This window comes from Python bivittatus, unplaced genomic scaffold, assembly GCF_059951505.1.
Source record: "Python bivittatus isolate LINGU-HERP-01145 unplaced genomic scaffold, Pbiv_v1 ctg000060_np1212, whole genome shotgun sequence".
NCBI lineage: Eukaryota > Metazoa > Chordata > Lepidosauria > Squamata > Pythonidae > Python > Python bivittatus.
In genome coordinates, this window is record NW_028277044.1 from 15,596,873 (window position 1) to 15,609,496 (window position 12,624).

Sequence of the window (12,624 nt, forward strand, 5' to 3'; positions counted from 1 at the left end):
CCCCAATAACATTTATAGGCTCTTAGAATCCTTTTGACTGGTCAACCTCAGTGGAAGAGTCCTGCTTGCTGAATCTGAATTTTTAGAGAAGAAATGGGGATTTACATGCTACATCAAAATGATGGTTGCCAATCTCAAGATGCTGTTCAAGTGCTGAGACCCAAACACTACTGGCATCCTAATCATTAAAATGGATCCCTTGGTCTTGGCTTGCAGCCTAGTTTGCAAGCTTGATTTGGCAATATGCAATCCTTTGAAATCTGTCATGGGGTTCAAACATCATACTTAACTATAATCTGCTTGGTCTGGTTTTGCCTTAGCACATTATATAAACTTAATATTTGTGGGTTAGTCAATTATGGTTTATTACTTAGTACAGAGTATGAACTTAACCAATAAGACCTATTTCAAGTGACTGAGTTTAGCTCAGATATTTTCTGAAGCTCAGAGCTTTTCTAAGCGGTAGAAAATAGGAGACAAAGCTTGGAGAACATTCTCAATGACATGCTGACAGTGCCCTTCTTCTGGAGTCTGCACATTCTCACTGTTTCCTATCACTTGGAGCTGGTGGGCAGGGAGTTTACAAGTCCTGACACATATGGGAGGTCTTCTCAAACCCAGTTCCAGTCCCAGGGAGGAGGCCCTCAATACCAGTCTCAGAAAAAATTCCAAAGAGCTTCAGATTAGAAAAGAGTTGGATTGCATGTCTTAAACTACTGAAATATGAGTAACATTCAAGACACTAAATGAGTAAAACTCAACGATTTGGTTTGCTATTATTTTCTATTGCAAAAGTAACACATACTTAGTTTTTTAGAATTACATACCTGGCAGTATCCCACAGATGGATTATGGTGCCCATATGCTACTAATACATTGTAGAGTGTTTTCTGTAAACAGGGAACAGCAGTTTTGCGGAACTTTATATTATCTGGAAATGTCCTATTGATGTCTATAATTTGAAAAAGGAAACATTTTAAATATTAATCCATGGAACAAAGTTTTGGGAACTGAACTAGACTGGACCCCTACTCACTCATAGATTTATGGTTAAACAAATGGTAACATAGGTAATATTTTGTTACTTGGTTCAAAAAGCAAAAACCTACATCCAGCAAATACATTTTAGAAAAATTCTAGTTTGGCTTTACGTTTTTCTTTTATCCTACAAAATTCATCAACTCTCTTCAGACTGCACTTCTAGATGTATTCTAAAGAGTAATAATTCTTGAACCCAGTGGAATTTAACTTCAAGTAAGTAAAAAAGAATCACAGAATTATATTATAAAAATGTAAGTTCCTCAGTAACTCTTTTAAGATTACTGCTTAATCACACTTCTTGCTGCACCCTTAAATACTGAAAGCAGCTGAAAAAGTACACATGAAATTAAAGGACTGAGAGACATGCCTGTTAAATTGACATGTCCTTGCAGGCTGTTCTCAAACATTTAAAAATAATTTCCAGTGAGTTCAGTAAAATTTACTTCTTTGCAATCACATTCGCTTTAAGAAATCTTACATCATTCCTATGTGAGCAAAGACTAACCTGTATGAATATATAGCAATATTTGAAGGGATAAAATATAGCTAAAATATAGTATTTGAGTTATCATTTTGGCTCAAAGTAACAAGAATTTCCATCCTGCTCTTCCTCCTTCCCTCATCTTTGGGCATGGCTAGGTCTGCCCCAGGTACAATAGGTCTGCTTTAAGTGTGACCAAATCTGAGTCCTATTTAGTATTTTAATTTCCCCTTTAATAAAGACATGAAATTGGGAATTAGCAGGTATTGAAATCAATCCAGAGAACCCTGCAGGATAGAGCGGTTGATATAGATAACAGCAGTGCTTGTAGGAACACTTAAACACATACATCCCCTTGTAACACACACAGTGGACTAATCCACTATTCTGCAGTGGAAACAAATATTAACCAGTGATATATTTGGAATCTCAATCTTGGATTTACACTCAATGTGTACAGCATTTAGGAATCACATGCACTGCACGTTCTTTGAACAAGTGGTTCCCAATCCTGCTGTAACTGTCTTTATGAATCTTCAACAAATATCTACTCCAGTCACACTGTAAAATGCCTGCCTATAGCCTGTCCCAATGGCCTCAAATAATTATCTTATTTGTTTTTTGAGGACACTAGCTTTGTGAACAGGAAACCTTTTTACATTACTACAACTGCATCAATTTGCTTATTTCAATGAACATCCTGTCACATTCACAGAAAGATGTCTCTTATAACTCTAGTTGCTTTTTTCTTCCCTACGAATTCCTCCAAATTAATCTAGCAGGATAATTCCAAAAACATTATTCATTTAAGAAAAATAGTAATTTCATTTCCAAGCTGAAGCAGCAACAAAAAAGAGTAAAGGATTTCAGCATATTTCAACATTAAATTCTGTGTTACAACTTGATGACCTTCAGAGCTTAAAACTTCCACCAGCTGAACTAGCACAGAAGTTGCAGCCCAAAATAGCTGGTGGGCACGAGGTGGAGGAAGGCTCACTATACAATGATATAAAAGCTGTCGCAGAAAAGCAGCTTCAGTTGTTTAGGACGGTCTTCTCAAACATAGTGTTCTCTAGATGGGTTGGAATTCTACACTGTCCTATTTGTGGGCATTCTTAGAAGGGCAATCCGAACACAACTGGGGGGCAGTTGGGAAAATGTGGCATAGAACTGTTCTATCATTATTGTAGCTGCACAATTTTGGAAATGCATTGCTAGGACTATCTCTCATCCTCCCACAACTCATTTTAGAAAAACTAAGTTGCAGCAAGTAAGGGGAAAAGTTATCAAAGAATCAGAATTCTAAACTTGCAGGAACCAAAACTTAAGAACTTTGTATTAGAGTTAGTACTAGACTAACAGCAACATACCTGCCAAATTCTTTTTTGACAGACAGCAAGAGATAAGGAAAAATAATGCAACAATTCTTAAGACAATGTTTTAATTGGTATAAAAAGCAGTGCTTCTGTGCAGAAAAATAATGATCAATTTCATGCACCTCCATAATTCAAGTAGAAGGTCATACTTACTTGCACCCATATCTGGGCAGGGAACTGTGGATAACAAGCTCCTAATGCACAGAAAATTCTAATTATAGATACGTATTTTGAAGCTAACCTGTCAGAATTGTTTCCACAAGTTTGCTGTTTTGGTCTCCTTCCAATAATTTCTGGTAATAGCCGGGGTTATGATCCATATGAGACCGAGCACCGCTCACTACCATCCAGACCTCGGCACGGTGCTCATTTGGAATACCTTTTCTGATATAGCGTTTAACTGCAATAAAAATATTTAAAATACACATTTGAACATGTAAAATGATACTAAGGGCCATAATAATACTCAGCAATTAAACCTACAAAACAATTAAAATATATTAACAGGGCCCACAACTGGAGATTCAGGACCATCTTACACTGTCATACGGCAAGGTGAATCCAACATTGTTAGTGTTCCATTCCAACGTTACAATTTCATAGTGCCCTTTGAGCTGAGACGTGTCAATAACCACTGTAACTTTTGGACCACTGCAGGCTCCTGTGCCAATTGTAAGAATCTGCCCTAAAGCCTGCTAGGTGGGGAAGAGGCTAAGGTGCCCCTCAAAACAACTTGGTAGATAGAAAGGATATGAACCAGGCTATCATGGTGTCTTGTCAACAGAGGTTAATCAGCTCGAACTACCAAGACTCTCACTGTGTTGTGAGGACACAGAGACATGCTGCCAATCTATATCATAACATGCTTGCATGTAGAAGAGACCTTACCCTCTTAGCCACTATGCTCTATTAGGTCTGAAGAAAGTATCCCAGTGCATTGTTTAAGGGATTTGTCAAGAAAAGATGTTCCATTGCCCTGATTTTTCTATTTTCCTGCCCCTCAGGGGACAGAGAACCTAACCTAACTAATTAAAACTGTTTTTCAATGGGACCCTGTGGGGGGGGGGATTTCTACTTTAACACTTATTATTCAGAAAAACAATGGTCTTTTAATAGCCTTTTAGGGAACCCATTCTAATTTACAATCACTGAGGCTGTATAATTATACACACTTAAGGGAAGAATTTAAACAGAAAGGTAAATATGCTGCCAACTCCCATTTGTACAGAGAAAATGTGACTTGGCTGAATTCACTCAATATCATACTAAGAATTCTGAAAATAATGGTTTGTTGAGTAAACCACCCACCATGACTGGATCTGTACATCAAGCTAAACAGAAAAAAATGAAAGAAAAAAATACATGGCTTCGGTCAATGTGCAAAAACAGCTCCTGTTTTAAAATGCACAAAAATCACGTAGGAGCATATAGAACGAGCATGAAATAAACTTGCTGAAGATCATTTAAAAACTGAACTCCCAAAGGACAGAGGTATTTTGTTTGCCCCTGCCACCTAGTAAGTTGAATTTTTCTCTGGGATCCTTATAACCAAAAAGAAAATAGCATATCTGAATATTTTGGCCTTCTCTTTCTCTTTGTAGCTGACCCTTCCCTGACACAACTACTGATCCTGAAGGTATCATTCTGCAAGCAAGAACAAGGGTGGGGGGGAACTGGGGCTGCACCCCCCCCCATTATTCCTTAATGCTGCTGTCTTTTTGAAACAGAGCCACATATTTTAAATGAGAGAAAGCTGCTTTAAGTTCTTGAGACCAAGAACCCATTTTTCTCTGCCTGAAGAATGAAATAAAGCTACCAATGCAGAATTTTACAATACATTTAATTTCTGGAGGCACTAAAAATGTGTTGTAACTGCAAATTAAAAGCTTATTGAGAAAAAAAAATGAATCCAGTATTTTCATAAGTAATACAGGTTTTCAGTTTAAATGTTAGTCAAGCTTGCTGAGTTTATCATAGTATTGAAAAAAAAATCCTTGGATGCCTAGAATATATTGCTGGAATTAAAAAAAAAATGCCTTTATTTAATTAAGCAAAACAAAGACAAGTAGAAAAAATAGAAAAAGAAAAAAGAAAAGAAAAACGAGAGAACAAAACAATGACAACAAAAAATGACATATATTAGGGCTTCTTCTCATACATGTGTATAAAGTTTCAGTAAAAGACAGCCATATTTTATTGTAATCTTCCATTCATAATCTATGTAAGCAGCTCCTTTATAATTTGCCAAGCAAGATTGTCTTCAATTCATTGAGAAATAGGGGCCATACACACATTTATCTTTCCAGCGTTGAAGGATTAATCTATTAGCCATAAGAAGAGTCATCTGGATGCCCAGAATGTATTGCTGGAATTTTGAAATCTGTGTATGGCTGATTAAGAGGTGACGAATCAAATAATATTTAAATATTCATTAGACATGTGCAGCTTAGCTCATCAAACCGAGCTCCATTCACCACAGCAGTGTCAGTGTGATGCAGCAATCCTGATTCAAAAGGAGAAGACTACTGGAGCACACAGGGATCCACGTGTGGCACCTACCAGCATACACTTAAGTCAAGTGTGTCTTTTCCTGGGTTAATAGGTAGGTTTGCCACATCAACAAAGAAACAGGTACAGCTTCAATAAGGAGTTCTGACAAGTGCAGTGGGTGCATTCCACATGCACTCCACATCAGGTTTTCCCTTTTGAATAAGGATTTCTCTGTATAATAAGATGGTAGGTTTAGTCTAGCGTACGCTGAGAGCGCCAATTTGAACAAAGGCCACGTTTAACCCTACCAATATCTCATTTTCCAATCTGATTGACAATCAAATCAGCTCATCTATTGGTTTTATTGCTTTCATAAAATACTGTTAATTTTATAATTGTACATTATCATTCAAATAGTATACATAAAGCCAGTTAAGTAAATAATGTCATGTTAGATCTAAAACCTCATCTGTCAAAATAAACTGAGAAATGTCTTTTCCTATATATTTTTCTTCTTGCTTATATTAGAAAACTGAGGTGAGAAAAACTCTTTTCGTCTGTGGATGACAACTCATTGTTCCAGTTTGGCAACAAATAATTACTTTTAACAAATGCTTATAACAAAAAACAGATTAAATTAACTTCTTACAAGGACAGAATTTACACAAAAATCAAAACAATTCCTCAGTGATGAACTACAGAACCTAGGTGTTATTGCACTTCAGTTTTGTTAATTTGTTTGACAAGTAATATTGTCAAATTTTCTACACAATTTGCTGGGGAAATGACAAGCCATAACTCTGAATTAGGAAGGGCAGGCACTCACAAATGATGGTTCTACAATGTAATAAAATACCTTTTGAAAAGATAAAAAGTTGCAACTTAAAATGAAAAATACAGTGCATTCGGAAAGTATTCAGACCCCCTTCACTTTTTTCAATTTTGTTATATTGCAGCCTGATACTACAATCGTTCAAATTCATTTTTTTTTTCTCATTAATCTACACTCAGTTTTTCCTTTTTCATACATTTTCAAACATTTCTAAAATTCTGTTTCCATTTTATCATTATGGGGTATTGAGTGTAGATTAATGAGGAAAAAAATGAATTTGAACGATTGTAGTATCAGGCTGCAACATAACAAAATTGAAAAAAGTGAAGGTCTGAATACTTTCTGAGTGCACTGTATTTGTCCCAATTTCATATTCAAACATGGTAAAGTCTTACCTTTTAAGTTTTTCTGTATCCTAGTATTTCCCTTTAGTAGTTTGGACCACTTAATTGCTCTTCTAGTGAGTATCACTAAGTATCTAGAAAAGAATTCTTCATATGTTGCATAGTCAAAGTCTGCTGGTCTTTCAAAACCATATGGATCCACTCTATTTCAGAAGAAAGATTATTACAGAGACATAAACATCATGCAGTTAAATAAGCTTTATTTTCTCCTGTTTTAAGTTTAGGTTAATGAATAAAGTACAAATGTAGTGCCAAACAGATTTCATAAAGTTTCTCAAAGATTAGATGATTATTCTGATTTCCAAGGCATCTAGCTAACGGCAGATGTCTCTATTAGGACAACAGGATCATTTCACACAATCCACTGAAGCAGCCAGAGGCCACTGATACATTTCTTACATCCCCTGTTTCTGGATCTATCAAAAAAAAGGGAGAGAAAAGATACTTAAGCCTCTTCTGGATTAACATATCACATCTCCTTGTAGAGGATGCCAAATCTCCAGTTTCCACACAAACCAGAAAGAAACATACAACTGCTTACTTCTAAGCAACCCCAATCCTAGATTTTTCTTAGGAATGTAGGACGTCTTAAGAAAATGAATCACCACTGTGATTAAGTTTGGGCTGAATGTTAAAGCATAAATGATTTAAAATTTACTGATTTTTAATCCTTGTTTTCTACTTATTTTTGAATTTTAATTTTCTTAAAGATTTTAAAAATAGTAAAAGCAAATACAAATTAAACTCAGAAAAAGAAAAAGAATAAAAAGTGCAAAGAAAACGGAAAATAGAAAAAAAAGGAAAGTAGAATAAAGAAAAAGAAAAATGTAAAGAAGTGACTTCCAGTCTTCATCACAAGTAAAAACAAATTTGATAGCTCATCACTCCCTATAAGTTACAAACAAATATTTCTTCTTCCCATAGCCCATCCCATCTACTGTATATGCAAAACCATTGTAAAGGGTTACTAGAGCTTTATAAAAATGTCTTGTTTTAACCTTGATCAAACAAACCAACTTTATATTCCTTTCTTTTACTTCTAACAATCTTGATCTTTAATTCATTCAGATGTTGTCTTTCTTTTTCCTATCACAAAGACTTCTTCGAGGCTTTAATCCTTGTTTTCTACTTAGTAAATAGAAGATATGAATAAAAAAGTCAAATCTTCCATTTTTGTGTCATTTGAACTAGGAACTATTAACAATAACTATCGTTATTTTAAACAAGCTGGTTTCAGAAACAATGAAGCAAATAGGGTTCATTTTAAAGTCAACCTAAGCTGACATTAACTAGTTTATTGGTCTGGATGATATCAAAAAGCTAACGTTTATTGGCTTCTATTGCCTTTATACTGTATTAGATATGTTTTTCAATTGTATGGTGCCCATTTATATTTGGGAAGTCTATAAATGTAAGCTACAAATAAATATAAATAAAGTTGCTCATAATTCCTAGTGATTACACAGACACAACCATGCACATTTCTAGGAAACAGTACGGAAGCGGTTTGCCAGTGCCTTTTTTTTAGTTTTTTACTTTCTAGTAAATTCTACAATCCTGTTATTCCCTGGTAATCCTCTACCCAACTGTAGTGAGTACAGAAAATGGCCCTGAAGACAAATGGAAGATCCGCTACTAAGACAATGATCAGATAAATGAGGCTTGAGCCCAGGCCAGGAAAGTGGTTTATGTGAACACCTCAGACAGCACCCCCCCGCTTAATTCACAAGAAGATAAAAGATGGAGGAAGGAAGCACATTCAAATCCGCTAGATTCTGTTACTATAGCCATTCTAATAAAAGTAGTTTTAGCTCTACACAGTGTCTGTTTTGCAGTCTGCTCTATCTTAAACTTAAGACCGACTTTATGCAAAAGTGTAAAAAAGTCATTAAAAAATGACTGAAATTTCTGAGATCTCACATGGTCTTAGAATGTCAACAGTATGCGAGGTTTCACACAAGAAAATGAGTATTTTATAATATTTTGACCATTTCAATTTTTAAGAATTTTTGAATGTTGAGGTTCTATGCATACCATCTGGGAATCTTAAGGGCAATTTGGCACCCATGAATGCTGCATTGTCAACCCAGCTGCAAGGGTTATATTCACACTGATATTCCTCCAAGAGATATAATTCAATGCATTATCTTCTTTCAAAGAATTACAGGGGATCCTCATTTAATGACCACTTGTTCAGTGACTGTTTTACAATGGTGCTGAATGAGTGGTAATTACAACCGGACCTTGTACTTACGGCCATCATAGCAGCCCCGTGGTCATAGGATAATTATTTGAGTCCTTTCCTGCCGGCTTCCCACAAGCAAAGTCAACAGGGAAGCTGGCAGGAAATCAGAAATCACGATCAAGTGAGGTCCTCACTTAATGACAAGCATGGTCCTCACTTTAATGAAGCAACCGGGACTGCTGGAACTGTCATTACTAAGTGATATGGTCACATGTTTTTTCAACTTACAACTGTGTTGCTTAATGACAGAGTTTCTGGTCCCAATTAGCATTAAGCGAGGACTACCTGTAGTATAAAAACTTACCTAGGTTCCTAAATATTCCTTTGTGCATTTCATGCAATTGAAATAAATTCTAAATTAAAGCTAATGTTATAGTTTCCACATTGTGTAAACTGTAAATGCATTTCTGAAAGTAGCAGCATGAAGACAGAATAGGGGAAGAAATTAGCCATGCCATAAAAGATATTTAACTAAGACATTCCAAATTCAAATCAAATTTCAAACTAATTTTATATTACACAGCATTATAAACTCACTATTCTCTCAGCCTATCTACTGAACTACAGTGGTAATAAAACTAACCCACCTTACCATAAAGATTTACTGAGATGTTTGGATATTATTTAAAAAATGTTTGATGTATCATTATGCAGCAAGGACATTAAGAGCCTCTTTTACTGTTTGGCAAGTAGTAATTCTTTCCCATTTTGATCCTGGATTAATTTTCCCCCTTACACTAGGATTTGGAACAAAGGATAGTTACATAAACTTTTCAAGGAGAATTACTAGTAGAAGTAGTACAATAATGATTTTTTAAAGGTAAAAATGTGTGATTGCTGAAATGGTCTATCAGGTAAGACCTCAAACTAGTTATACAGTTGCATTACTATATAATGTAAACAATTTGTTTGCACTGTTGCTTCTCTGACCATGCAAAAAGCATATCAAAAGTACTTTCTGTTCCTTCTAACCTTTGTTTTTAGCTACTTGAATACATACCTGTCCAACCAGGAAATGAAAAATTGTAACATACATTTCTAAGGAAAAATATTTCATAACATCTGGAACAGGTAAATCTACCTTCAGCATTTCCTGACTTTAGTATTTAGGAAACATATCATGCAGAAGATTTATCCAAGAAGAATACAAAGAAAGTTTAAGAAGGTCCGTTTAGAACAAGATCATGTCTTCCCTAGTTGTTTTAAGCCGCTTGCTTTGCATAGTACATTCCCTCTAGAATCATCATTCTACAAGTTAAGAGAATACTCGATTTTTATATATGTGACAGAATAGTAAATATTTTCACGGACTGGACTGTTAATTAGATTTTTTTTAAAAATATATATTTCTCTCGTAAAACAAACAATGATTTGCAGTGAAAGCTTCAACTATCCACATTTTGCCTTTCAGGCTTGCTGGCAAGGAATGACTTGCCAACAGCTATTAGCAACCTGAAGTGTTTCCCCCAAATGGGAGAACAAAGAACTATAACTCCCTTTTATATTTGTCTGAAATCAGGCCGCTTCCCCATTATGATACGCGACAGAGGAAAAAATAAGTGTTGGACAGTGGACATTATTTTGTTCTGAAGAAGGAAATATTAATCATTCCTGATGTCTCATCTCTCCCCCTGTGGAAGTTTCATTCAGAAAGCAAGTCTTTCCGCCTTCAGAGAATCTAAGTACTGTAATTTACAGTGTTTAGCCTCATCGTATTCTTCAGTAACTATCACCTTCTGCATACTCTGTTTAATATACAGTATTCCTGTCTGTGCCTACAGCTTTTCTTCAATAAAACCTCAAAATATATAAAACATTCATTCAGTACAACTGCATACAGTAGATTAAGAAGAGATGTTAAGATACCTAAATATGTCATCCTGCTTTTTAAAAGCTCTTCATACTAACCCCAACAAAAGGAGGAGAGTCTCCTGGAGCCTAACACACTGTAAACTATATTTCCAAAATAAGGAAATCTTGCTTTGGAAATCTTGCTTTAGAAATCCTCTGTGTGTGTGTGTGTGTGTGTGTAAATAATGAATTTACCTCTCCTATGGAAGGTAAGTTAAATTGACATTTCTTACTCCATTATTAGATTGCTCCAGGGATTAATAAAGTTTTATCCTGCGGAAACCTGCATTCGTGCAATACACTAACTATTGTATGAACTGTTCAGTCAAAAGGCTAGATTAAAACATGGTTGCCAATTTGCGGTTGAGTGTGTTCGGGGAATACAGCCACTAGAAATAAAATCCTTCAGGAGCAGGGCTTGGTCGAACAAACAAACACACACACACACACACCCTTGGCTTACCGAATAGAAAAGCCAAATACACCTTGCTCTCCCAGATAAACTTGTTCCTATTAAAAGCTAGGAGCGCACTCCCTGAATGACAGATCAGCTGCGCCACCACTCAACGAAGGGAAATACTTACGTGAAGTTCAGCCCTTGCAGAAAAGGCGCCCGAGCCTCGAGAGTTTATCCCGAACGTAGCGACTGCGCCCCCTCCCCACCTACCGCCGCCTTCTTCCTTCGCCCGTGACCCCACCGAGCCCTTTTTCCTCCACTTCCTGTTACACTTGGCGGGCCACACCGTGCACGCCAAGCAAAAACCAGTGGACCTGCACGCCCCTTCCCCGAAAGCGCACACCGGGCGGGGAGAAAAGGCGCGCTCGGCGAGGACGCGGCGTACCTGTGGACGCTGCTTCTCTGCTTTTCCTGCTGTGCTCGCCGCGCTTCCTCCCCCTCCATAGGAAGGGAGCTCTCGGGACTCCTCCAGCACTGAATGATCGAAGGGTCCTCCGCCCGCTCGGCTGTTGCTGGAGAGTCCAAAGCCCACTGCTGGGTCAGTGAGGTTGCTGCTTTCGACGGCGCCGTTTGGCCCGGCTCCAAGAGCGGCTCGGCTCGAAGTAGGTTCAGGAGGCAAGAAAGGGGCAGAGCGGCGAGCCAGCGAGCGACGCTTCCACCTCGGGGGGAACGGCGGGAGAGGACCACCCGGCTTCCAAGTTCAGCAGCAGCTTGACCCCTCGAGGGTCGCTCTCTCCGCTCCCAGAGGGCGCTGGAGAAAGATGAGGAGGCGCAGAGCCGCCCAGAGCAGCGTCTTTCCCATCGCCCGCACCAGCCCTTCCCGTCCCCTACCTGCTTTTAAAACGGTATGGAGCCTACCTCCGCGAGGGGAGCTCCAAATTGCGCCGCCTTAAGGACAAGGCCGGCGCAGCCGCAAGAGGTAGGAAAACGAACCGCCGAGACAAGTAGCCCCTCACTCCCCGGGGACTCCTCCTAAGTTACTCTTCCCTCCCTCCCGACTCGGCAACTCCGACCTGCGCGCGCACCCTCGCATGGTGGAGAGGAGGCGCAGGAAAAGTGCAGAGAGGGGGCATCTGCCCGCGGCTTGGCAGGAAGGTCTGGGCACACGGGGCAGGCCCCTGAACCCGTTTTCGGGTCAAGTACGATAAGGAAGAAAGTGCACTTCAGCGGTGGTGTTCGTGGGTTAGTCAGCCTTGGTTTACAGAACTAACTCAATCGCTTGAGGTTTGTGTTAAGACACCAAACCACAGACTAACCACGCTGGCTGGATTTGCACTATAACCTAAGCCACACGTTTTAAGCTTGCATGCTGTGCTAGCACAACTAATGTGTCTTAAGATCAGTGGTGCCGAACCTCCGCGTGCCCAGCTGGCCTCACTTGCCCTGGGAGTTCAGGTCGAAGTTTAGGCTCCCTGTGAATCTGCAGTGAGGCAGAAACAGGCTGCTT

The 12,624-nt window shown here is 38.3% G+C and overlaps 1 protein-coding gene across 2 annotated transcripts in view; it reads right to left on the reverse strand.

Moving 5' to 3' along the window:
• GRTP1 (growth hormone regulated TBC protein 1) overlaps positions 1-12,136 on the reverse strand; it is a 30,353-nt gene extending 18,217 nt beyond the window's left edge. For both annotated transcript variants that reach the window (XM_007422963.4, XM_088136539.1), the window contains exons 1-4: positions 11,563-12,136; positions 6,616-6,767; positions 3,140-3,298; positions 828-952 (exon numbers count right to left, since the gene is read on the reverse strand). In XM_007422963.4, the coding sequence (XP_007423025.1) occupies positions 828-952; positions 3,140-3,298; positions 6,616-6,767; positions 11,563-11,621 (495 nt within the window). In that variant the 5' untranslated portion in view covers positions 11,622-12,136. The remainder of the gene's footprint in view (positions 1-827; positions 953-3,139; positions 3,299-6,615; positions 6,768-11,562) is intronic.
• Positions 12,137-12,624: the final 488 nt, after the last annotated feature.